General features: G+C 42.7%; 1 protein-coding gene across 5 annotated transcripts in view; it reads left to right on the forward strand.

The window, feature by feature from the left end:
• Positions 1-27,490, forward strand: part of SPECC1L (sperm antigen with calponin homology and coiled-coil domains 1 like) — a 120,720-nt gene that overhangs the window by 19,221 nt on the left and 74,009 nt on the right. For 3 of the 5 annotated variants that reach the window (XM_059894136.1, XM_059894137.1, XM_059894138.1), the window contains 5 exons: positions 7,169-7,351; positions 8,259-8,448; positions 18,995-19,148; positions 23,454-25,084; positions 26,725-26,932. In XM_059894136.1, coding sequence (XP_059750119.1) covers positions 8,296-8,448; positions 18,995-19,148; positions 23,454-25,084; positions 26,725-26,932 — 2,146 coding nt within the window. In that variant the 5' untranslated portion in view covers positions 7,169-7,351; positions 8,259-8,295. The remainder of the gene's footprint in view (positions 1-7,168; positions 7,352-8,258; positions 8,449-18,994; positions 19,149-23,453; positions 25,085-26,724; positions 26,933-27,490) is intronic. The other 2 variants (XM_059894139.1, XM_059894135.1) reach the window with 1 other exon arrangement.

Here is a 27,490-nt window from a genome sequence, read left to right on the forward strand (position 1 = left end):
TGCGCAGCCTTCTCATTGTGGTGGCTTCTCTTGTTGTGGAGCACGGGCTCTAGGCGCACAGGCTTCAGTAGTTGTGGCACGCAGTTCAGTAGTTGTGGCGCATGGGCTTAGTTGCTCTGAGGCATGTGGGATCTTCCCGGACCAGGGCTCAAACCCGTGTCCCTGGAATTGGCAGGTGGATTCTTAACCACTGCGCCACCAGGGAAGCCCCACACTCCAATTTAGTTTGCTAAATTTCAGTTTTCCCTTGACAGTGTGATTCCTTCTCAGTGTTTTAGTCTCTTCTTAATTTAAAATTTTAATATGATCCCTACATTTTGAATATGGAGTTTGTGAAATAAGAGATAAATGTATTTAGGTTGCTTTGGTTGAAACCTTTTTTTGAATTTTAGTGGGATATTATCAATATATAACAAAAACATAAAAACATCATAGCTAATAAGCAATTTCCTTTTTTAAAAAAGTTTTGATTCCTGGTTCTTGAGGTATAAATTGTGAAATAGAATATTTGAATTTTTGAGTGATCCTAATCCATCCTCCTCGCCTATAAACAAGGCTCACAGAGTTAGCATGACTTGCTCAGGGTCACGCAGGCATGCCAGGCCTGAGACCACAATCCAGGTCTCCTGATTAGCGTTCCAGGGAACTCCCTACCGTATATTTTCAGTGTTTCCTGATATGTAATTTTCAGTGGGAAAGAACCAGAAGCAAATGTTGTTTGTTGACATCTATGTGCCACAGTGTATAATTTAATGAAGTAGTGAGTAAAAATAATCTTTAGTCATTCCTTATGGAGGGTTTCTCTGACAGAGTGTCTTTTGAGTTGCTGCTTTTATTTAAATAAAGCATTAGTCATACTTGGGGCATGCAGTGTGTTGTTATAGATTACGATAGCTCACATTTATGCCATCATTACTGTGGGCCACCCTGCTAAACACTTTAGGTTCATTATTTCATTTAATCCTCCCAAAATCCTTATAAGGAAGGGAGTATTATTTCCAGCCCATTTTACATATGAGGAAACTGAGATTTCAGAGAGGTTAAGTAACTTGCCGAGGGATACAGATTTGAACAGGCATGGTGGGTGGGGCAGTCTCCAGATACTGTAAATAAGCACAGTGGATTTAAAAGTTATCAATTAAATAACAATTCCTTTTTTTTTTTTTCCTGGCTGCTCCACCCAGTATGTGGGATCTTAGTTCCCTGATGACCAGGGATCAACCCGTGCCCCCTGCAGTGGAAGCCCAGAGTCTTAACTGCTGGACCGCCAGGGAAGTCCCCACAATTCTATTTAAATAGTTTTAAATAGCAATACATTTAGTGTAACAGAGGGGACAAATGATTCTACTTGGAGGTGAATAGGAGGTGCATAGAGGAGTTCAAAGGAAGAAGTGGTGACCAATCAGGATCCTTGTGTGTCTACAGGTGGGAGGATTAGGGACCACACCTGTAGTTAACACCAAGAGCTCCTGTCCGGCACTGTGCCAGGGCTGAAGGTGCTTCTTGGTGAGGGATGGCCTCAGAGCTCCTTTGTGGTTTCCAGGACAATCTGTCTTCTCCTCCGCTCAGGGAGGAGCCTTCTTGTTGCAATATAATGACAGTTAAGATAAATTCTTAAGGTCCTCTTGGCATTATTTCTGAAACTTGATTGGTGTGCTTTTCATGGGTGGATGGTTGGGGAGGGTGGAGTTTCTGAATCACTGAAAGAAATTGCCATCCCTGATCTTGGATTGTTGTACCATTTTTCTGACCTTTGAGCCCTGGTGAAAAAACTTCTGGAATGAGTGTGTTGGGACTTTTGTTCTCTTTGTTGGTCTACACATATTATTTTGTACAATAACTATAAATTAGGTTTTATCAACTCCTCTTTATAGGAGAGGAAACATTTGCAAACATACGAAGTGATGAAGTGATTTGCCTGCAGTCACAGTTTGTGTGGCAAAGCTGGAGTGTGAACCCAGCTCTCCTGACTTGAAGTTCAGTGCTGTGCTGATGTTTTGAGGCCCGGGATTGGGTGGGGGTCTGGTGACACATCACAGAGCCTGTTCACCGCTCTGTTCTCTACCTGTAACATCACCATCAGCTGCGTGAGGTGTATTAGAAGGATTTTGGAGTCAGGAGGTACCTTCAAGATTCCTTAGAATTCAGCCTTTTATTGTAGGTGAGGATCCTGGTTGGACAAGTGACTTAAGATTGAAGACAGTGCTTTTTAGAGAAGAACTAATGGGTTTTAAATTGAAGTCAGAATTTAAAAATATCTCAAAGGCTTGACCTTAAGCTGAATTTGACCAAATGATAATTTTAACAGATAGGTGTAAACTTTTTCAGAATATAAATTACACAGCTATGAAACGGAGAAAAGTGGAGTATTTACTGTTCAGTTTCTTCAACATTTCTGTGTGTTTGAAATTTTCATAATAAAATGTTATCGGAAAAAAAGAGAAAAGCAGCTTAGCAGCAGTTTGTGTGAAAGAGGCTTTGTAGTATTAGGTAACCATGAACTCAGGAGGAGCCTCTGGTAGCTCCTGGCCAAACAGGGTTTTTTCTTAGATGAAGTTGAGAAGTTCAGTGTCTAGATGGAGAAAGTAATAGTCGGCTGGACTCTGCTTGCAGACCAGGTCCTCCTCCTGTCTGTGCCAATGGCACAGGTGTGCGAAGTCTGGAATAGGGGCTGGAGACTCTCAGACCGACGTGGGGGAAGGGCAGACTTATCAAAGCACTGTGCTGGTCCTCAGATCCTGGGAGAGCTGTGGGCTGAGGGTACTTTTGTTTTGAGTGTGGCGCTCAGATTCAGGTCAGAGGAAAGGAGTTACAGGGAAGGAGATGCCCTTCTGGCCCCTCTCCCCGAGCCCCCATATGGTGTCCTTCAGTCCATCCTCTGCAGCACCAGGTTTCTCTTTAGGAAGGACACATCCAATCAGGGCGGCACTGCCTTCAGCCCTCAGTGCTGTGTGTCAGACCGAAGCCCTTCCCCGCTGGTCGTCACTGTGACGTTTCTCTGTTTGAGCAGGCCCAGGTCTTCAGGGGCCCCGTGCTTTCTTACACCTCTGACCTGTACCTCCCTTCCTGTTCTGCAAGGGCAGAACCAGGGACGATGTCCCCCTGCTCCCACCATACCTTGTACATGTATGTCCCTCATGTTTGCAGTAGATTCATCAAGGATGGAGACCTGTTCACTTATGCACCTCATTCTTCCCCTAGACTGTGAGCCCCTGGAAAGTAGGTATTTTTGTCTTAATCAGCTTAGGATGTCCATCTATTTATTTATCCTTGTTTCACTAGCTTCCCAGAGAATTGGCGTTTGGCTCGTCTTGGCACAAAATAAGTGTTCAGTAACTGTTAAGCAAGTAATGACTTGCTTCCTACCTTAGTAGTCAGTATGCTCCATTTTTTGTCAGTGGTGCTGCATGTGGGGTTTCCTATAAGGGACCTCCAAGATATTTTCCATTTTTAAGAGTCTGTGGTTTGATTTTTAGATAGTATTTTACCTGCCATATGTGGAAGGTAAGAGATGGCCCTTTGTTTTCCTTATGTGATCTCCTTATACATGTAAAGGAAACTCAAGCTTCCTGTGTGGCTGCGGCTGTGTAATTAGCTTTAGGCAGGGCTCCTAGAGCTGTAAATCCTGTACTGGGACATCCTGGTAAGAGGTCCAGCCACCCAGATTGCAGCCTTCTCACTGAATGCAAGCTTATTTGTGTAAATGAGAGCAGTTGTGTCTCTGCCCTTGCCTAACAATTATTTTAAATAAAAAAGTAGCAGCTCTCTATAAATGAATATGATTATAGCTAAGGTTTTTACTTTTAGAGCTGTAACATAATACATACTGATTTAGACCTGGTAATAAGTTTTCTAAAATCTATCCAAAAGGTAGATTTTATATTAAATAACATGGTAATTAGCACCTTCAAAATGAAAAATATTGGTCAGGAGTACCAGCACTGACCGATAGGACAAGTAGGTAAGTCTAGAAGGGGCAGATTGAGCAGTATAATTTTAGTGTTGTTACATTTTGTTCATCTCTTGTGAAATCTTCATTGAGATAAAAATTGCCGGTTTCTGAGGAAGTGCTTGTGTATGGTTGCATTGGAGGCCCTATGGATTGGCGGGCAGGGTGTGGGGTTTGGATTGAGACTACTGTCACTAAAGAATGGTTGACCCAGGGAGAGTTACATCATCAGCGCCCACCTGTGGAGATTCAGGGACCTGTGCTGGGTGTGGCGCAGCTGGGGCATGATGCCTGTCCGTGGGAGGGGCTCGCAGCCTTCAGCGTCTTTCCCTATTTGGGGAGCAGTGCATATATTTCAATGTTTTTGTTTTCAGAAATATTTAATATCTTAAGAAATATTATTTGAGAAATACATGTGACACACTCCTTGGATTATTGTTATTTGAGATTATTCTTAGCGTATGTAGAGAGACAGCATCCATCCTGTTTTTGTGAGGAGAGCTACTTTTTATTCCCCCCCACACCTTGATTTCACTGGACTAGAGGTGGTGGTGGGTGCCTATGTGACACCCTCGTGCAGGCCGGGGAGGTGTAGTGGTAACTTCCATCGCACTCCTTTCGAAGCTTTTAGACCCTGGAAGTGCTGCATGCTGTGTTGTCCTCTCCCTCCACTCCGCATCTCTCCCAGGCCTGGGGCTCCAGGGAGGGTCTGGGCCAACAATTCCTGCTCCTTAACCTGGTGAGGGGGGCCAAGGTCTCTGGTGAATTACCACCTGTTTTGGAGGATCCTTGTCCTTAATAGGGGTCATTTTAGAAAATTGTGGAAGCTTTTTTGACTGCCTCAATGGTTGGTAGAGACTGTTGATATTTAATAAGTAGGGGCCCGGGAATTCTAGACTCAATGAAGTGACAGTTCTGCAGAATGGAAACTTATCCTGAGATCTGCAAAACTTTGGAATATCTTTCTGAATAATTTATGTGGATAAAAAAAAACCTGTTTATGACTGAGCCTAGAATCTTATTCCATCTTACACAAAGAAAGCATTTTTTTAACATACTTTTTGGTATATATGGAATTTTCCAGGGTTGCAGTTACTGTAGACACTGAGGAGAAATTGTTTTGTTCTCAGCTATGAAGTATATTAGGGTTCTCCAGAGAGATGGAACCAATAGGACGGAACCAACCTTATTATAAGGAGTTGGCTCACATGCATATGGGGGCTGAGGAGTCCCAAGATCTGCAGTTGGTAGACTGGGGCCCCCGGAGAGCCACTAGCCTAAGTTCCAGTCTGAGAGTTGGAGTCCAAAGCCAGGAAAAGACTGACATCCCAACTCAAGAAGTCAGTCAGGAAGAGTCCCCTCGGACTCCAGCCTTTTTGTTCTATTCAGGTCTTCGATTAGTTGGATGAGGCCCGCCCACATTAGGGAGAACACCTGCTTCACCCAGCGTATGAATTCAATCATTAATCTCAATCAGAAACACCCTCACACCCAGAATACTGTTTGACAAAATGTGTGGGCGCCCTGCGGCTCAGTCACGTTGACATAAGATGAGCCGTCACACCAAGCGTGGTTCCCCCTTTTAGAAAATCACATTCTGGAGAGCGTGCATGGAGATGGCATGTATCTGAGTTGCCAGGACCTCGTGCCCAAGTCAACACTGTTTGTAACTGTCAGATTCACAGTGATTCAGCTTAGAGCTGTGCATTTCTGACTGTTTTATTCCTAGTATAGTCTGGCTTGAACAGTTACGTGTCAAAATTCGTATTTATTTTATTTTATTATTTTTTATAAATTTATTTATTTATTTATTTTTGGCTGCATTGGGTCTTCGTTGCTGCACGCAGGCTTTCTCTAGTTGTGGTGAGTGGGGGCTACTCTTCGTTGCGTTGCGTGGGCTCCTCATTGCAGTGGCTTCTCTTGTTGCAGAGCATGGGCTCTAGGCGTGTGGGCTTTGGTAGTTGTGGTCCGCAGGCTCAGTAGTTGTGGCTCGCGGGCTCTAGAGCGTAGGCTCAGTAGTTGTGGCTCATGGGCTTAGTTGCTCCGTGGCATGTGGGATCTTCCTGGACCAGGGCTTGAGTTTCCCCTGCATTGGCAGACGGATTCTTAACCACTGAGCCACCAGGGAAGCCCAGCAGGCGGATTCTTAACCACTGTGCCACCGGGGAAGTCCTAGTAACTCTGTGTTTAACCACTTGAGGAACTGCCAGACTATCTTCCAAAGTGGCTGCACCATTTTGCATTTGTGCCAGCAGTGCTTGAGGGTTCCAATTACTCCACGTCCTCTCTAACATTTGTTACCATCTATCTTTTTTATTATAGCCACCCTAGTGGGAGGGAAGTCGTAGTTCATTAGGTTTTAACTCTGGGACAGAGACAGCAGCAGGAAAGGGACAGTCTATTACATTGTCCAGTATGGTGTCTACCATGTAACTTTAAATTTAAAAAAACTAAAATTAAATAAAATTTAAATTTGAGTTCCTCAGTCACACTAGCCACATTTCAAGTGTTCAGTAGCCACAAGTGGCTAGTGGCTACTGTATTTCGGATAGCACAGATGGATATAAAACATTTTCATAGTTGCAGTAAGTTCTGTTGGATTGTGCTGGTCTAGAAAAAGTTAATTTGACAGCAGCTGGAGGAGTAGGCAGAGAATGGGAGAGGGTCTGAGTGGTGTAGGAAGGAGTGCAGGCGTGGAATTTGGAGCAGAGAAGAAAGAAACTTTGGGGAGCCATTTACAAGATATGAGACTTAGAAAAAAGATAAATACAAAGGGAAAGTGAGACGTTGAAGGAAAGATTCTTAGGAACTTGATTTTTCTACAAAATCAACTTAGTGATGGGTCCAATCTAATTCCTTAATTTTACAGGTAGAAAAGCACAAAGTTGCCGGTTGGCAGGGATCAGCATAACTGTGGTGCACGTGTTGTGGGAAGCCGCTCCTGTCTTGTCTTGGTCATTTTCAGTGTCCTCTGGGAACCTATAAGGAGCAGCTTGGTGGAGCTAAACTAGAGGGAGTGCCAACTCTGGGCTGAGTGCTCCAATGGGAAGGGAAGTAGAAAGCAGAAGGCTTCAGGGCAAGCAGATGGGTGATTTGATTGTCACCAAGTACAGCATTTTCTGGAAGGAAGAACCAGGAAGTTGGGAGAAGTCTGGAGAGGAGACTGAGGTCTCGCTGTGTTTTGCTTGGTGTCAATAACAGTGTTCTTTTTGCTCCGAGGTCTTATCACGGTGAGGGTGGAGCGGAGCCCCCTTTGCCCTGTCTCACTGTTCTGCCACCAAACCAGTTGGTACAGTTTGTGTTACGTCAGGCAAGATAAATCTGGAGCGTTCAAGCACAGTCTAGGTGAAGTGTTCATTGAAGCTATTGGAATGAGCCTTTTCTTTTCCAAAAGGCTATTCTGTAAGTTTCTCTTTATTTTTATTAGTGTGTAGAAATCTTCCTAAAATAGACCAACTTCTTTTTTGTGCTCAGTGTAGTTTCTCAGCGTCATCGTACATAAACTTCCTTACGTTCACAGTAGGCTTTCATTTTCTTTAGTCGTATTATTTACTTTACCCAGACCAGGCCAATGTGTCTTTCCAAACATGATACTACTGTAGAGACTGCTTTTCTAGCTCAGCTAATAGAGGTATGTTGAAGGGTTTTTCTGGCCGTAGTTCTGTGTGTGGCCAGTGTTATTCCAGGTCCTCTAAGCTTGAAATCGAGACTGTTCCACTTAGGCAAAAGGTTTGCTGTCGTGGTTTTAAGGGTGTAAAAGAGTGCCCTTACTTTCTGAACCAAATATTGAGGCTTATGTTCTTATAAGACATTTTGATGCTTCCTCTTGATAAAAGAGATATACTGGGAAATATATTTAGATCCTGAATGTTGGAGTTTCTGGGCTGTTTTGCTGGTTTATGTGGAAATATCACAACAAATATTTGAAATTAGGACTGTGCTGGATAATTTGGAAAGTGTGATCACCTTAGAGACCTGCAAAGTGGCTCATTCTCAAGTGCCAGGATGATTATTGCTTCACTAAATGTACTGTGTGTTAGCCAGTTGCGTTAGAGATGTAGGATATTCTTTTTACTGAGAGAACTAGAATGCACAAAATAATTTCAAGTTAGTAGTGTTCAAGAAGGAAGCCTTGAAAACAGGGTGCATTCTGATGAATAAGTCTAAGAATTTTTCATCCTTTATTTTCTGTAGCGACATCCAACTTTCAAACATTTTTATTTAGTTCATGGTAAGATCCTTCAAAGACAAATGTTTAAAGAGCTTTCTTACAGTTTTGTTCTCGGTATAATGCCATTTCTCTCCACAGATTTGCTTGTAAATGCATCACGAAGAGGCAGCCCAGAATGAAGAAAACAAGCAGGAGTGTTGGCTCAGTGCCTAAGGTGTCTGGGATAAGCAAAGTGCAAACAGCAGACAAAACGAAACCCGAAAACAGCTCTTCAGCATCTGCAGGAGGCAAACTCGTAAAGCCTGGAACAGCAGCTTCGTTGTCAAAGGTATTTACGTGGTTTTGTTTAAATATGTGACGAATTGTAGGAGGAGTGAGTCTTCATATGATGTTTGATTTATCACATAAACGTTATTTAGGATTCACCCTCTTCAAAGAGAGTTCATGGTGTGGTGGACTTAATTGGTGTTTCGTTGGTCTTTACGAACGAAACCAAGTAGCAGGCTTACTTGTGAGCAAATCGCTGTGCCGGTGTGGGAGAGCCTGCCTTCAAGGAGCTTGTGGAGGAAAGGATGGAGGCAAGTCACTTGCACGAACAACTAAAATACAAGTGAAAAAAAAGTTAGATGCCCTGGGAGAGCAGCAGAGTAGCGTAAACAGTTTCAAGTAGGAAAATATTGTTTCTGCCCGAGAAGGCTTAATGAAAAGAGCGTGTGCGTGAGGTCTTAAAGGACGGCCAGTATGACATTCCTGAAACCCCTGAACAGGAGTTTTTATTCCCACCCACCCCCCTACACTGTTACCATAAACTGTTACTTGTTTTTTGACAACTGATCCAGTATTAATCCCAGGCAAAATTGGGTGATATTAATTTAGTCAGAGCATAACTAGTTTTCTTGTTACACTCCTTTCTTTAGAGGCTAGTTTAGTTCTTGTTAGTAAAAGGTAGTGGTACGTTAGATCCCGGGCTTCGGGAGCAGACAGGCCCAGGCTGGGCATGTACATCCTAGGGCTGCGGTCAGGATGGAAGTGAGGGTGTAAGAAAGAGGATGGCGCAGGGCCTGGCTCACAGCAAGGGCTTTGTAAGGGACTGGCAGTAGGGTTTTTCCTGGTTAGCTCTGGAAACTTCCTGCAGCTCAGGATTGATTCCTGACAGTAGCAGGCTTCCCATGGGTGTTCTCAGTGTCTGTGTTGAGATGACTCTGGGCCATTTTTCTGCTGGTCAAGTCTTAGGTTCACTGGACAGAGATGCACATGGTCTTTTTCCAGTCTTTCTCAGTCCAGAATTCATTTATTTGTTCTTTGCTTGCTTGTTTTGAGGTTTGGTGTTTTGGGGTAGAAACTTTGACTCCATGGAGAAAACCTGGAGAGAGTTTTTGCTTGTCTGATAGGGAGGAACGAAGAAATACCTGAAACGCAATCTGTTCAGAAGCCTTTTGTCCAGGAAAGGCTTTACAGATGTGACTTAATTATTTTAAGAAGCACCTCACAGGAGCAGCTGATGAGGGACTTCCTTATATGTGTTGAAAGACCTAGCAGGAAATGCTGGTTTTTCTATTCCAGGGTTGTCGAAACTGAATGCATACTTACTCTGTGGGCTTGGAGATGCCACCAGATTTTCTCCTTGCTACATCCCTGATGAGCAGTTGGGTGTCATCCTGCGGCCTGGAGGGTGATACCAGGAGTAGACCTTTGCCCTGCTTCCGTTAGTCTGAATCAGCACGCTGAGCAATTTCCTTGGTGGCAGTGCTGCCTCTCTCTCGTGTAAGAAAGCTGGTATTTTCTGCCCCAGCTGTTCACTCAGTTGCTCGCCTGTTTTCAGAGTGGAGCGCCTGTGTGCCTGGGTGACCCGTGACTTATGGGGCTGGAGGAGCAGGCTGAAGCGTTGGCACGGGGTGTGCACTACTGCCTGCCTTGTTGCCTCCTCCTCGCTGGCAGGCAGTGTCTCTGAGGTTCACTCCGGAGTGTGCCCTGAGCAGCATGTCAGGTCTTCCAAAGCATGTATCGTGAGTCGATGGCAGCCTAGTCTTGAGCAGTGAGTACTTCTTCATTGTAAGGCAGAACCGTATCCCTGCTCTGTGCCAGCTGTCCATGGCTTTGCTGAGTTGGCTGATTTAAGTAGTTCTGTGTGTGTGCGTGTGTGTGTGTGTGTGTGTGTGTGTGTGTGTGTGTGTGTGGAGTGGGGAGGGTCATAGAAGAGGTGAAACTATTTGGGAACACTTTACCTCAACTGGAGCAAGTGCTTTTACTTAAAAAAGGAGGGGGAAAAAGTCATTGAATAGAAATTAGAGTAAGAAGATAAGGAAAGAAGAAAATAGTGAAAATGATAGAAAAATTGGAAAAAGCGAAAGGACCTAGGGAACCCACAAACTTGTTATTTTATTTTTCTAAGTTTCCATATTTCACTGTGCTTCTCTAGCATATGGTCACATCCCACAACTTGAATTCTGTAACTGATGGAGCCTTGATGATTACCAGAAAAATGAAGCATTTGGCTTTTAATCATTGAGACACCGTGTCCACACATCCACTCTCGTGGACACCCACGTGGTGTCTGTCACTGCGCAGGATTCACATAACACCAACACTTTTCTTACACTTGGCAGGGTACAGGGATATGTGTTTCTTTTTTTGGCTGCAACCAAGGATTGAACCCAGCCCTGGCATTGAAAGCGCCGAGTCCTAACCACTGGACCTCCAGGGAATCCCCAAGGATATGTGTTTCTTTACCTCTCATTTCAAATGTTGTTTGCAGCTAGGTCTAGTGAGATGTAGGGAAGGACCTTTTTGAGTCTGAATGGAGCTTCTGTAAACATGAAAAGAAGCACTACGGCTGTTCCCAGCATGTTTGGAGGAAATTGGTCCCATTTCTGTGAGTAGCTGTAACATCTGGCTTGGGCCTTTGTGTGGGTCATTCTTCTTTGTCACAGCCAGCAGAGAGGGTTATTTCCAGGTAGAGGTGGTCTCCTACATGCCTGCACTTTCTGGCTGTCCACACTTAATCCTTTAGAAGTAGTACACTTTTTCATTGTCCTGGGGATACTTTTTTCTAAAACTTGATAGATGAGAGTTATAATAAGTTAGGGTTTATCTAAATAATTGATGATTCTCAATGATGATTTGTGATCATACCTTTTCAGTGTAAAAGTTAGTTCACAGTTTGACTGAGTAATCCATCTCTGAAACATGGAAGGTAGAAATTTTAAACTAATCTTAAATTATGAGGTGGAGATGCAGACTATGAAACTTGGACTTTACCTGGAGAAGCATGTATTCTTTGGTTGTATTATTTCATTATTTGTATCTGTATGTTTTTACCAAATGATTTGTGTTTTGCACCTGTTATTAAAAAGTAGGCTAAAAATCTATTCCTTCATCAATTTCGTTTTTTGGACTGTTGCTGATGGGGGATGTTTACATGTGGGAATGCACATGTATTTATAGAACTGTGTAACAAAAATTAAAACAGAAAAAAGTATCAGAGCCTTCGTGTAAAAGGCAAGTTGGAAAGTGCAGAGTTGTTTCTTGTTTTGTTTTTACTTTTCTGATAAAGTAGAACATACACCCAGAGAAGTTCACAAAGCATCTGTGTTGGGCTTAGTGAGGGGTGAATGTACCCTGGGCCACCAGCCAGGTCAGGAAACAGAGCCTGCCTGCACCTCAGTGGCCTCCCCCCCGACCCCTCTGAGCCCCCTTCATCACTGCCCTTTCCTTCCTCTCCGGAAGTAACTACCACCCTAACTTCTAGCCCCCAAGATTCATTTTGCCAGTTTTGGATCTTTATAAAGATGTTTTGGACATGAAGTTCTTTTTATGTGTGTCTGGTTTCCTTAACTCTGTTTAGGTCATGATATTCATCTCTGTTGTTGCCTATAGCAGCAGCTCCTCCATTTATTTATTTATTTATTGATTGATTGATTGATTGATTGATTGCTGTGTTGGATCTTCGTTTCTGTGCGAGGGCTTTCTCTAGTTGTGGCAAGTGGGGGCCACTCTTCATCACGGTGCGCGGGTCTCTTATTATCGCGGCCTCTCTTGTTGCGGAGCACAGACTCCAGACGCGCAGGCTCAGCAATTGTGGCTCACGGGCCTAGTTGCTCCGCGGCATGTGGGATCCTCCCAGACCAGGGCTCGAACCCGCGTCCCCTGCATTGGCAGGCAGATTCTCAACCACTGCGCCACCAGGGAAGCCCCCCTTTTTTTTTTTAATTGAAGTATAATTGATTTACAATATTGCGTTAGTTTCAGGTGTACAACAAAGTGATTCATCTATATTATATATTTTTTTAGATTATTTTCCATTATAGGTCTTACAATATATTGATTATAGTTCCCTGTGCTGTAGTAAATCCTTGTTGCTTATTTTATGTATAGTAGTGTGTATCTGTTAATCCCGTACTCCTAATTTATCCACCCCCCTGCCACCTTCCCCTTTGGTAACCATAAGTTTGTTTTCTATGTCTGTGAGTCTGTCTGTTTTGTATATACATTCATGTGTAAGCAGCTCCTCCTTGCTGATTACTAACCGTGGAATGTCCACAAGCCATAGACCTCTTCTGCCCTTGATGGACATCTATCTGGAGTTTCCTTTGGGGCTATTAGTCATAGTACTGTTATGAACATCCTACACACGTCTTTTATGTGCAGGTACACCCATTTCTGTTGACTCCATAAGCAGGAGTGAAACTGCTGGGTTGTAGGGTGCATGGCGTTCACCTTTCATAGGTAGATAACCAGTCATTTCCCAAAGGGGTTACTCTGGGATGCCCCACATCCTCACCTGCACTTACGTTACTCTTTTCATTGTAAACATTCATAGAGGCGTTATAAAGTGGCTTTAATTTGCATTTGCATTGTTATCAATGAAATTAAGCAGCTTTTTATGTCTTATTTTTAAGTGTTTAGTGGACATTTAGATATTCTCTTATGTGAAGTGCCTGTTCAAATCACTTGCCTATATTTTTACTGTGGTGTCTTTTTTTCCTCAACTTTTGTGTGTGTGTGTGTGTGTATGTGTGGTAAAACACACATAACATTTGTCATCTTAACCATTGTTAAGTGTACAGTTTTGTGGCATTAAGTACATTCACACTGCTGAGTAACTGTCACCACCGTCCATCTTCAAAACTTTTTCATTTTCCCAGACTGAGACTCTGTCCCCATTGAACACTAACTCCCCATCTCCTCCTCCCAGTCCCTGGCAACCACCATTCCACTCTCTGTCTCTGTGAGTCTGACTACTCTGAGTACTTCATGTGGGTAGAATTACACAGTATTTGTCTTTTTGTGACTGGCCTATTTACCGTAGCAAAATGTCTTCAGAGTCATCTACGTTGTAGCATATTGCAGAATTTCCTTCCTTTTTAAGGCTGAATAATACTCCACTGTATGTATAGATCACACTTTGTTTATCCATGCTTCCATCAGCAGATACTTGGGTTGCTTCTACCTTTTGGCTATTGTGAATAATAGCTGTGAACACGGGTGTGCAAATATCTCTTAGAGACCCTGCTTTCAATTCTTTTGGGTATATACCCAGAAGTGGAATTGTGGGGTTGTATGGTAGTTTGATTTTTAATTTTTGAAGACCAACCATACTGTTTTCCACAGCACCTGCACCATTTTATATTCCCACCAGCAGTGCACAAGGGTTCCCCTTTTGCTAATCCTTGCAAGCACTTGTTTTTTCTGTTTTTTGATAGTAGCCATCCTAGTGGCTGAGGTGGTGCAGTGTGTTTCTTTGTACTGATTTATCGTTCTTTACCTATTCTAGACGTGAACACTTTGTCATTTATATGCGTTGTACATATATTCTCCTACTCTGTGCCTTCTCTTTCTGCTTCTTTCTGTTTTAATTAATTAATTAATTAATTATTTGGCTGCGTTGGGTCTTCGTTGCTGTGCACAGGCTTTCTCTAGTTGCAGTGAGTGGGGGCTACTCTTCATTGTGGTGCGTGGGCTTCTCATTGCGGTGGCTTCTCCTGTTGTAGAGCTCGGGGTGTAGGCGCGTGGGCTTCAGTAGTTGTGGCACACGGGCTCAGTAGTTGTGGCTCACGGACTCTTAGAGCACAGGGTCAGTAGTTGTGGAACATGGGCTTAGTTGCTCCGTGGCATGTGGGATCGTCCCGGACCAGGGCTCAAACCTGTGTCCCCTCCATTGGCAGGCGGATTCTTAACCACTGAGCCACCAGGGAAGCCCCCAGAAATACATAATTTTTTTCTTGATCTGTTTAAGTGTAAATTGTAGAGCTAATGCTCCTTTACTGCTGAATATTTCAGTGTTTATTTCCTAAAAAAACAAGACCATTCTCTTATAACCATAGTACAATGATAACATCTGGAAATGAACATTGATAAAATGCTAGTATCTGATCTGTAGACTTTAGTTAAATTTCACCAATTGTGCTAATGTCCACTTTAGCAAAAAAAGAAGAAAAATTTTTTTCTGGTCCAGGATTCAGTCCGGGGTCGTGAATTGCATATAGCTGTTCTTCATTCTCCTTAAATTTGGAATAGTTCCTCAGTCTTTGTCTTTTAGGACCTTGACATTTACTAAAGCATGTAGCCCCGTTTGTTTGGCTGACTGTCCTCCACATTTGGGTTTGTCAGTGTTTCCGTAGGATGGGGCTGCAGGGTCCCGCAGGAGTCCCACAGAAGCTGGGCGTCCTAGGTGCAGCATTTCCAGAGGCACGTGGTGTGTGGTGTCAGTGTTCCTGGTGATGATAACTTGGTGAAGGTGGTGTCTGCTAGGTTCCTCCACTATCAGGTTACTATGTTGCCTTTTGTAAAAATAACTATCTTGTCGAAAATACTTCGACACTGTAAATATCCTCTCTCTCATCAAACTTTCACGTTAGTTTTAGCAATTTTTAGTAATTCTTTCCAGAATCAATTATTACTATGATTATTACTATGATTTTTGCTAAGTGGTAATTTTATAATTCCATCATTCTTTCTACATTTATTAGTCAGCATTCTACTATAAGGAAGAGTTTTTACTTTTCTCCCATTTGTGTATTCATTTATATTAGTGTGGATTCATGGATTCTTCTTCAGTGGGCTGTAAACTGTTAGCATCATTTATTTTGATGCTCAGATTGTCCCCAGTTTGGCCGGTGGGAGTCCCTTCAAGCTGGCTCTCGTGTCCTTCTGACATGTTCCTCGTATTCTCTGAGCAATTTCTTAATTTCTGGCACAGTAAATATCCTGCTTTTCCAGCCCCAGCCGTAGAATCAGCCTTGTCTTCAAGGAGGCCTTGATCTTTTCAGTGGGGACTAGAATTTAAACCATCTGGAAGCTAGGTGTGCTCATGGCTTTTGCACATATTGTTTCTAAGCCCTTTTAGCAGACAGAGGTAGGAGCACGCACACATGTGTACATGCATATCTGTACCAATTTCTGTATCTGCTTCTCTCCATACACATTAAAACCTCAGAGTTCACACTGATACTTCCAATTCCAGTTACTACACAAAGTTGCTAGTAGCCTTTGCACTTTCCATAATTGTAATCCCTTCCTCTGACAGTGGCATTGGTTATCTATAATAGATTTGTTTATTTTCTCATTCCTAGAATATACAGAAAATACAGATTTGCTTAACTGTTACCACTGCAAAAAACAATTCTACCAGCTGGAATTCAGAATTTATACTTTTTTGTATTTAGCTTGAGAGTTTGAGGGTTTATGGTCAAAATAGTGTGTTCAAAAGATACTTGATTGCCCCCATCCCAACCCCATGTGGTTGTATGATTCATTTGAAATGGAGTTGTGTCCATTTGTTCCCATCGTGTTCCACTTTAGGGTCCCCCCACCCTTGTTTGTTTAATTACTCATTGTGAACACGTGAAGCACTCCCGTGGTTCCACGCGTCACAGCTGTATGAGATGTGGTCAGAGAAGTGCCCCCCCCATCCTCCTTACTCTGTCTCCACCCACTGCTTAGAGGTAAGCAGTCTAATTTAGTTTTTCTATATTTCTTTTTGCATAAATGAGCAGATGTTTATTTTGTATTTCTGCTTTCTTACACAAAAGTTGACATAATTAGATATACTTTTGCACTTGGCTTTTTTTCACTTAATGTATTCTAGAAATCTCTTCACACCACTTTTTAGCAGTCTTTCTCATTCTGTTTAACATTTCATTGTATGGATGTATATAGTTTATTCAGCTACTAACCTATGTACAGGCGTTTAAGGTGTTTCCAGTATTTTGCAACTAAAAACAATGCTGCAATGAGTAACTTTATGCAAATGTATTTTTGTCTTATTGGAAGTGTGTCTTCAGGTTTAAATTCCTAGAAGTGGGATTGCTGGGCAGGAGGTAAAGGCGTATGTAGCTTTGTTAGATGTCACCAGACTCCTTCCGTAAGGCTCTGTCAATCAAGCTGCATTCTCGCCAACAACTTATGAGAGTGCCTGTTTCCTCACATCCTTCCCAAAGGAGTGTGTCATACTTTTTCCTTTTGTGCCAGTCTGAGGTGAGAAGTGGTATCTCAATGTTGTTTACTTTGTATTTCTAATATGAGTTAGACTGACTAATCACCTTCTTTCGTACATTTGTGTGAGTTGATTGTATGTGATTGTTCATTTTGCCCACTATTCTTTGTGTTTTTTGGTCTCTTTCCCCTTAATTTTTAAGAGTTCTTTGTGTATTAGGGATATTAGCCCTTTATCTGTGAGATATTGCAAGTATACTTACCCAGTTTCTCATGTGTGGATTTTATTTTTAAACTTTGCTTATTTTTTTTTGTCCATGCAAAAATTTAAATTTTTTCTTAAGATTTTTATGTAGTCAAATTTTTCAATTTTTTGTTTTATCATTCAGGATTTTGAATGATAGAAAGCCTTGGAATTTATTTTTGATATGGTGTGAAATAGGGCTCATTCATCTTTTTTCCTTTGTGAATATACAGTTGACCTAGCACCATTTATTGAAAACTCCATTTTTTCTGTACTGCTTCTTTGGTCATAAATCAAGTGCCTATATATACAGTTTGGTTAATTCATGTGACAATATTGTGTTATTCTAGTTATTGTGATAATTGCATAGATTTTGATTTGGTGCTCTGATGTATGTTTAACTTTGGCATTACCCAAAGGCAAATTGTAAACAGAGAACTGTGACAATTCAGCCACTTTTTACAGGAGTATGTAGGGTGGTCTTCAGATGTAATTATTATGGAAGGAAAGAATATTTAACTTATGGAAGAAGGAAAATTAGTTCAAAGTTAATTTTAACTTTTATTAACAATATAAAAAATGATTTGAAAATGTAAGAGTATGCTAAGTTTATTTACTGATTAGTAGACGAGGTACAAATTGACAGGGAGGGAGTGTAACTTGATTTACAATTTATTTTTGCATCATACTTGATAACCAGTTTTATTAAGAGAAACTAGTCTTAAAGAATATGAACAATCCTTAATGATTAATGCAATATCCCCCTTCCTTATTATGTGATCTAGATTTTTCATAATGTGACAACCCTAAATTACCAAAGCTTAATTCTGACAGTTCATTTAAAACACTAATCTTCTTTCTGCCTTTTTTTTAGTAAGACAGATTGACCTACCTAATGGTACTACTCCATATACAGTCACTGACATTTAGAGCTGGGAGAGGCTTCAGATTAGAGATGAGTTGTTTTTGAACCATTTTAATTTGTAGAAATGAATTCATTGTGATTATCCGAGGGTGGTTATCTCAATGGGAAACAACATAAGTTGGCTTGTTAACTTGTGCCTTCACCTTAGTGGGCAAAACTTTTGGTTCTTTTATTTAAAAGCAGGGGTTTTTTTTTTTCCCCCACAGACCTTTAACTCTTCTTTGTTCTCTCTCATTTCTAGGAGAAGTAAAATCAGATTTCTTCACTGTTTTTCTTAAGTAACAATTTTATACCCAATCCAGTTCTCCAGAGTGCTTGTTTTCTTTTTAAAAAGCTCACATTTTTTTCAATCATCTTCATAAAACATAAATAAATATTACAAATGGTCTTTCTCGAGTAGTATGATCATTTAACCCTTACTCTAACCATAAAATCTCTAGTTTGTTATTTGTATATTACTTAGGCTTAAAAAGAACAACAACCCTCCTTTCAATTTTGGCTTAAATTAGACTACAAAAAAAAAAATAGAGGTAAGAAAAACAGATTTCAGAATAACTTCTTTTAGACATTGGCTCCATCGTTTCATCACTTCAGAGCAGTGAAGATTCCTCCTGACCCTCAGTACTGCTTCTCTCTAGAAACTGCAAGGTGGCATTTCCTGTGGCCTTACAGACCTTTCCTGAGATAGCACATGTGATGTCGCTATCCTAGAGTCACATCCTAGATGAGCGGTAGCAAGGAGGATGTCTGCACTTTCTCCCCCCTCTCACTGAATCTGGCACGTGGGGGCACACCGGGCTTCCATAACATCTCTGAGTACATTATGATTTTCATATTTTAAAAAGAAGTGTATGTGTGGGACTTCCCTGGAGGTCCAGTGGTTAAGACTCCGTGCTTCCAATGCAGGGGGCGCAGGTTTGATCCCTGGGTGGGGAACTAAGATGCTGCATGCTGTGCGCGGTGCGGCCAAAATAAATAACTAAATAACTAAATAAAATAAAATTAAAAATGGCTTTATAAAAGAAAAAAAGAGGTATATACTAGGGTGAAGATTTGATAAAATTAATTAAAAAAAGAAGTATGTGATCATTTATGAAGCAGTGAAGAAGTTCTGTTTCTGTAGCACAGAGTGATGTGCTGCTTGGTAACTGTCAGAAAGTCCTTGTAGAGTTCTTGAACTCAGCGTAAAAGTCAAGGGCTTTGTTTAGTGTCAAAATGTTATTTAATCTTGCTTCATCTAATCAATTTGTTTTTATCTTCTGTTGCTTCTAGACCAAGAGCAGTGATGACCTTTTAGCTGGGATGGCTGGAGGGGTGACTGTGACTAATGGTGTCAAAGGGAAGAAAAGCACCTGCCCTTCCGCAGCACCGTCAGCATCCGCCCCTGCCATGAGCACCATGGAGAACAGACCCAAGAGTAGCACAGGTATGCGCGCACTCGGTGTGAGGGTTACACTGCCTTTGTGTTTGAGTAGGTGAGTGCAGTGGTATTTAGGGAAGTCCATCTAATCGTAGAAAATTTCAAACATGCACAAAAGTATCTGGTATTTCATCTCTGTGTACTCATCACCCTTATCACCTGATGGCCACTCTTAGCTCCCTGACACCCACCTTCCCCCTCATATTATTTTGAAGCAAATTCCAGATGTCATCCACAAATATTTAATTATCTTTGAAAGACAAGGATTCTTTTAAAAATATATTCATAATACCATTATCAGTCCTTAAAATAATTAATAATCATTTCTCAAATCATAAATTATCCAGTAAGTATTTAAATTTCTAACTGTCTTATAAATATTACATACATATATTTACTTATTTGTTTGGATCAGGATTTACCAGGATTCACTTAAGTTCCATATATAGTAATTGGTGAAGTGTCTCTTAAATCTTCATTTTTTTAAAAAAAAAATAATTAATTTATTTATTTATTTTTGGCTGTGTTGGGTCTTCATTTCTGTGCGAGAGCTTTCTCTAGTTGTGGTGAGCGGGGGCCACTCTTCATCGCAGTGCGCGGGCCTTTCACTGTCGCGGCCTCTCTTGTTGCGGGGCACAGGCTCCAGACGCACAGGCTCCAGACGCACAGGCTCCAGACGCGCAGGCTCAGTAGTTGTGGCTCACGGGCCTAGTTGCTCCGCGGCATGTGGGATCTTCCCAGGCCAGGGCTCGAACCCATGTCCCCTGCATTGGCAGGCAGATTCTCAACCACTGCGCCACCAGGGAAGCCCTAAATCTTCATTTTAAATCTATGAGTTCATCCCACTTTTTTCTTGCAATTTAATTTTTGTGGAAACTGGTTGTTTGATCTGTAGAGTTTCCCATGATCTAGATGTCCCCCCACCCTTGGGTCGTGCTGTGTGGCTTGCGGGATCTTAGTTCCCCGACCAGGGATTGAACCCAGGCCCTGGCAGTGAAAGCGCTGAGCCCTAACCACTGGACCACTATGAAACTGCCTCCCATGATCTGGATTTATTTATTTATTTATTTATTTTTTTAGTTTATTTATTTTTGGCTGCGTCTTTGCTGCTGCACGCGGGCTTTCTCTAGTTGCAGTGGGCCATTCTTCGTTGCAGAGCACGGGCTCTAGGCGTGCGGGCTTCAGTAGTTGTGGCACACGGACTTAGTTGCTCCGCGGCATGTGGGATCTTCCCGGACCAGGGATCGAACCAGTGTCCCCTGCATTGGCAAGCGGATTCTTAACCACTGTGCCACCAGGGAAGTCCCGTGATCTGGATTTTGATGTCACATTCCTATGATGTCCTTGATTTTATTCTTTTATTCTCTCTGTTTACTATAAATGTCATTGAATTTAGAGCCTTGATGGGACAGACTCAGGTTCCTTCCTCTTACCCCCGCCAGTTCCTTCCTAGGTAATAGTTGTCTGTCCGTCAGGAGGCCCATTGTTTCTGGTCGTGTCCCGCTCCATGTTGTTAGCAGCCTCTGATGGTTGATGCCTAGATCCATTCATTCCAGTCCTACCATTCTTTCTTCCTTCACTAGCAGCAGTTTGTTTCTAGATCTCATTCCGTAGTCCAAGGAGTAATGTTATCATATTTTACTTCTTACACTTACAGAAAAAAACTTTGAAACTTCCAATAAACTTAAGGTCATATGTTTGTAATAAAGTGTATGAAAGCAAATTGGCAGAAATTATAGCAGACCTTCTTTTGCTATCATTATTTAGGCTCTTGTCCCCTCTTGTGTGTATTGGATTTTTTCCTAGCCCAGGTTTGCCTACTGTCATCTCTCCTGCTGTGACCCTCTGTGGATTCTTCCGCCCACTCCAGGTCACGCCCCACTGTTAATTGTAATAGCAGTGCAATATGATCACCAGGAGGAAATGTGGAAGTCCTTACTTTGCTTTAGAGGCGTTATTCCATTTTATCCTCACTACAGCCCTGTGAAGTAGAGGCTATCATTAGTCTCATTTTAGAGATGGCAAGCTACACTTAGAAAGCTCAAGTATCTTGCTCAGGGCCATGCATTCATTTGCTCAGTGAATGCTTAGTGGGTGCCCATTTTGTACCAGGCCTCAAAGCTGGTGATGGAGCAGAGACTGGACCTTAAGTCTTTCACCCTCAAGCCTGGGGTCGTCACCACATTTAACACTCTAGCTTGTGTGGTAAGAAGGAAATTCAATACTCTAATCCCACCAGTATCTCCTCCTGGTTCTAGCCTTTAGAATTCCCTGGGTGCACACCCATGGTTCCCTGCTGACCAATGCCTCCTGCCCTCACAAGGCTGGACTCAGTTATCACCTCCCCGGATCAGTTGCCCCATCTTTTCCCTCTTTTGGCCTCCATTTGCAGTTGTTCCTCCTAATCCTGTTACTTCTGCCTTTGAAATCTATTACAGATTTATTATCCCTTCTCTGCTCTTACGGAGATCTAGCTCTTGCTCCCCGAATGCAGACCTTCCTTTAGTTTTACTGCTCTTCCTTCTTCCTCATGTTTCACTTCGCATCCTCTAGCTTAATTTCCATCAAAGTAGTCTTTCTCTGTGTTTCTTCCCTGCTCAAGAAAATTTATTGAACGTTTGTTGCTGCAACTCACCAAGTTCTCCCTGGCATTCAGGGCCCTATGGAAACCTTCCCCTGCTGCTTCCATCGACTGTAGGACCTTACTTTTCCTTCCTGTGTATGATGCTGCTTCCACTACCTCGCCCTCGTCTGTCTTGTGGCCACCAGCATTCTCTCCCCTTCTCTACACCTGATCCCTGGCAGAATTAGTGGCTCTCTTCCCACATCATCATCCCTCGTGTAGACCTTTTACTCCCCGTTACCTGGTTAGCCTGGTGCCTGCCGCATAAAGAACCAGTTGGTTCTTTAAAAATATTTATTGGTCAGGTCTAGGACTTATTTTTCAAAGTAAAAAATAGTCTAATGATTTCCTTAAGTGTTTGTGGGTATTTAAACATACTCCTGTTCTTTTTATATTAAATACATGATCATGTCAATTGTTTGCACAGGTTTAAAATTTTAGCAGTTAAGTAATGGTGTGCCTTGTGCAGCATATTTGCCGAACGTGCTGTTATAACTTAGCAGTGATGCGTCATCGTTTTCTAATACTTAGGGAGGCAGAGTGGCATACTGCTTAGACTGCCTGCCTGTGTGTGAATCTTGGCTCATCCGTGTATTACCTGTGGGATGTCAGCAGATTATTTAACATCTCTTTTTGGGTTTCTTCGTCTGTAAAACAGGATGATGATAATGAAGCTTGTGTAAATTAATGTGTATGAAGTGTTAATATGTGTGTGTAGTAAGTATAAGTGCATGTTGTCTATTCTAATAATTCTTGTTATTGGTACTATTTATGTGGCATTTTATGGTGTGAAAAATTTTTTGCATTTACTTTGATCATAGTTTTTGTGGTTATTGTATGTAGCTTAGGTTTTTTGTTTGTCCACAGGCTGCCTCTCACTTCTGGTCATCTGTAATCTTCCTTCACTGTCTGTTTCTGCAGTTAGGTTGCTACCTGACTGGCTATCCCTAGAGTCACCTTCATCTGGCTTGCCCTAGATACTATGTCCCTGGCCACCTGTTGAAAGCCGTGGTTTGGGATTCAAGTTCATGTGTATAGCTTTTTTTTAATGTGAAGGCTTTATTGAGATATAATTCATATTCCATAAAACTCACCCCTTTGCGGTATACAACTCAGTATATAACTTCATTTTTCATTGATAATTAAAAGATGATTGATCTTCCAGTTTGGAGGAAACAACTTTACAGTAACCAGACTCTCAGGCAGAATTAGTGTAGGTCAGAATCACTGTGTGATTATGATTATAGATCCTTAGATTATATCTCATTCGACCTGGGGCATAACTATGTGCCTTTCTTTTTTTAATTAATTAATTAATTAATTAATTTTTGGCTGCGTTGGGTCTTTGTTGCTGTGCGTACGCTTTCTCTAGTTACGGGGAGCGGGGGCTACTCTTCGTTTCGGTGCATGGGCTTCTCATTGTGGTGGCTTCTCTTGTTGCAGAGTATGGGCTCTAGGCGCACACGCTTCAGTAGTTGTGGCTCACGGGCTCTAGAGTGCAGGCTCAGTAGTTGTGGTGCACAGGCTTAGTTGCTCTGCGGCATGTGGGATCTTCCTGGACCAGGGATCGAAGCTGTGTCCCCTGCATTGGCAGGCGGATTCTTAACCACTGCGCCACCAGGGAAGTCCCACTATGTGCCTTTCTATTGCTAAGTTTTTGCCTTATATTCTTTGTCTTAAACATGTAGGCACGAGTTCTTCAACCAAGCGGAGCACTTCCACAGGTAATAAAGAATCCAGTTCTACTAGAGAAAGATTACGTGAACGTACCCGACTAAACCAGAGCAAAAAACTACCTTCTGCAGGTCAGGGGGCTAATGACATGGCGTTGGCTAAACGTTCCCGCAGTCGCACGGCTACGGAATGCGACATTCGTATGAGCAAGTCCAAATCAGACAATCAGATCAGTGACAAAGCTGCTCTGGAAGCCAAAGTGAAGGATCTTCTCACATTGGCAAAAACCAAAGACGTGGAGATTTTACATTTGCGGAATGAACTCCGTGACATGCGTGCTCAGCTGGGCATTAACGAGGACCCTCCTGAGGGGGATGAGAAGTCCGAGAAGGAAGCCATCATTGTTCACCAGCCCACTGACGTCGAGTCCACTTTATTGCAGTTACAGGAACAGAATACTGCCATCCGCGAGGAGCTCAACCAGCTGAAAAATGAAAACAGAATGCTAAAGGACAGGTTGAACGCACTGGGCTTCTCCCTGGAGCAGAGGCTAGACCATTCTGAAAAACTGTTTGGCTATCAGTCCCTGAGCCCAGAGATCACCCCTGGTAACCAGAGCGATGGAGGGGGGACTCTGACTTCCTCGGTGGAGGGCTCTGCCCCTGGGTCAGTGGAGGATCTCCTGAGCCAGGATGAGAACACCCTCATGGACCATCAGCACAGTAACTCTATGGACAACCTGGACAGCGAGTGCAGCGAGGTGTACCAGCCCCTCACGTCCAGCGATGACGCCCTGGACGCACCGTCGTCCTCGGAGTCAGAAGGCATTCCGAGCATAGAGCGCTCTCGGAAGGGGAGCAGCGGGAACGCCAGCGAAGTGTCCGTCGCTTGTTTGACGGAACGGATACACCAGATGGAGGAGAACCAACACAGTACGAGTGAGGAACTTCAGGCGACTCTGCAAGAGCTCGCTGATCTACAGCAGATCACCCAGGAGCTGAACAGCGAAAACGAAAGGCTCGGAGAGGAGAAGGTAATTCTCATGGAGTCGTTATGTCAGCAAAGCGATAAGTTGGAACACTTCAGCCGACAGATTGAATATTTCCGCTCCCTTCTAGATGAGCATCACATTTCCTATGTCATTGACGAAGATGTAAAAAGTGGACGCTACATGGAACTGGAGCAGCGCTACATGGATCTAGCTGAGAACACCCGTTTTGAACGGGAGCAGCTTCTTGGCGTCCAGCAGCATTTAAGCAATACTTTGAAGATGGCTGAGCAAGACAACAAGGAAGCTCAGGAGATGATCGGGGCACTCAAGGAGCGCAACCACCACATGGAGCGAATCGTTGAGTCTGAGCAGAAGGGCAAGGCTGCCTTGGCAGCCACGCTGGAGGAGTTCAAAGCCACAGTGGCCAGTGACCAGATCGAGATGAATCGCCTGAAGGCCCAGCTGGAGAACGAGAAGCAGAAAGTGGCAGAGCTGTATTCCATCCATAACTCTGGAGACAAGTCTGACATTCAGGATCTCCTGGAGAGTGTCAGGTTGGACAAAGAAAAAGCAGAGACTCTGGCCAGTAGCCTGCAGGAAGATCTGGCTCACACCCGGAATGATGCCAATCGATTGCAGGACACCATCGCAAAGGTACTGTTTAAGTAGATAGAATGTTCTGGACCAGTGTAATGCGGCTGCAGTACATGGCATGCTTACTGAGAGCCAGCAGTCCTGGTGGTGTGTCATTAGCTTTTGTTAATCAGATATTTTTTTAAGCTTCAGAATGGTTTTTTTGTATTGGGATGGAGTGAAAAGTATTCTTACAATAACGTCACTTCCACTCACTTGTACTTTGTTACTGTTTTCCTGCCTGTGAGAGGATGGGGCTGGAGTTACAACTAACTGAAGTTGTAACAGAAGTTGTCCCTAGTTCTGGGTATGCCCAGGGGAGTGTGTCATGCAGTTTTACATCCTCCTCTGTAGTGTAGTTTGGCATAAGAAAAACGGAGAGCCAGTATTCCAGTCTGTGGGACCAGCAATGTCTGCCTCTTCTTATCCTTTTGTGGTTGTAGTTTTCCAAGTAGAGTTCTGTTGTGATTTAAAAATACTTTTGGAGTGTGAAGGCTCCTATTTCTTAGAGGCCCATGGTTTGTTGCTGGTGGGGACCTTAGTGATCATTGGTCCAGCCCCCTTCTTTTACACGCAGTATGATAGGGAGGACTCAGTCAGAACTGCAGCCCAGGGTTGCTGGCAGTCGCCAGGGCTCTGTGCCCCACGTGGTTGCTGATGTAGTGTTTATTATTATTTTTTAAAATAAATTTATTTATTTATTTTTTTGCCTGCGTTGGGTCTTTGTTGCTGTGCGCAGGCTTTCTCTTGCTGCGGCGAGCGGGGGCTGCTCTTTGTTGCAGTGCGAAGGCTTCTCCTTGGCGGTGGCTTCTCTTGTTGCGGAACACAGGCTCTAGGCGTGCGGGCTTCAGTAGTTGTGGCACGTGGGCTCAGTAGTTGTGGCTTGCAGGCTCTAGAGCACAGGCTCAGTAGCTGTGGCTCACAGGCTCAGTTGCTCTGCGACATGTAGGATCTTCCCAGACCAGGGATCAAACCTGTGTCCACTGCATTGGCAGGTGGATTCTTAACCACTGCACCACCAGGGAAGTCCCTGATGTAGTGTTTATTTGCATGAGTTATCTAATTATCCTAGCTTACATTTTATTTACTGTTTCAGTGCAAAAATTTTTTATAGTAGCGAACAGTATATCTTTGCTCAAAATTTGAATAATATAAACCTTAATTTATTAAGTGACAACTTTCAGAGATACAGTTTAGGAGATGTGGTATTTGTCGGAGCATGTATGTTGGGGGCCACTATGAACTAACACTGACTGTATTAGAGAACTTTCTTGTTTCCATTTTTAATTTGATTTTGAAACTGTCACAAATCAGACATCATTTTTGTGGGAAAGCATGTTAATCATTAATCAGATGCATGCCTTCAGTCCAAACTTTGGAGAAGGGAAAATTTCCAAAATTTCCTCATAAATAATGTAGTGAAGTTCAGTGAGATGTCAGTGTAATTTCAGTCAGTGATGTGGCAGCAGATCATGCTTAAGCATACTGTGTGAAATCCATGTTACTGGAGAGTGCCTTCCACCCAGTTATTACACAGGTCGTTCTTGTTCACGCAGAGCAGCTCACGCTCAGCTCCCTGCTGAGACAAGGTGTGCCTCTGTCCTAGGACTTATCTTAGAACAACTCTTACTTTTCTGATCCGCACCATCAATTTTGCACAGGTAGAAGATGAATACAGAGCCTTCCAAGAAGAAGCTAAGAAGCAAATAGAAGATCTGAATATGACATTAGAAAAATTAAGATCAGAGCTGGAAGAAAAAGAGACAGAAAGGAGTGACATGAAAGAAACGATCTTTGAACTTGAAGACGAAGTAGAACAGCACCGGGCGGTGAAGCTTCATGACAACCTCATCATCTCCGACTTAGAGAGTAAGTGAGGTCCCACCCGTCTTAATGTGTGGGAAGAGTTTGTGTTCTAAGTAGCAAAGTGACAGGGGGTGGCTCTGCCTGGGGCAGGGGTTCAAAGGCAGGAGCACAGTGGCCGGCAGACACGCGTGTGGGCAAGAGCTTCCCATGGCCGTTGGCAGTCTTTCAGCTGCTATTTGGCTCCTAAAGGACTGTTAAGTGGAAGCATCTCTTTAAAATTGCTTAATTATGGAAAATCATTTAAGTGAGAAGCTAATGGGGCTGTTAACTTTCTAGATCTTAGGAAAAGCCATTTGTTGTCGATGTCTAGTGGTTGCAAGTATACTGAGACCAAAAAATATTTATCCTTTATAATCTTATGCCTGAGGCACAGGTTTTTGTTTATTTGTTTAATATTCCTCCCTTTCATGGAGATTTTATGATCAGGTAGACTTGAAACTCAGATTTTGAGTTGCTTTGTTTGCTTTTTAAAAGATTCTAAAAAACTTGTAATTATTTCAGACTTTAAAAAAAGTTGCAAAAATAGTGCAAAGCATTTCTGTGTGGAAAATTTGATGAGGT

This window comes from Balaenoptera ricei, chromosome 14, assembly GCF_028023285.1.
Source record: "Balaenoptera ricei isolate mBalRic1 chromosome 14, mBalRic1.hap2, whole genome shotgun sequence".
In the NCBI taxonomy this organism is placed as follows: domain Eukaryota; kingdom Metazoa; phylum Chordata; class Mammalia; order Artiodactyla; family Balaenopteridae; genus Balaenoptera; species Balaenoptera ricei.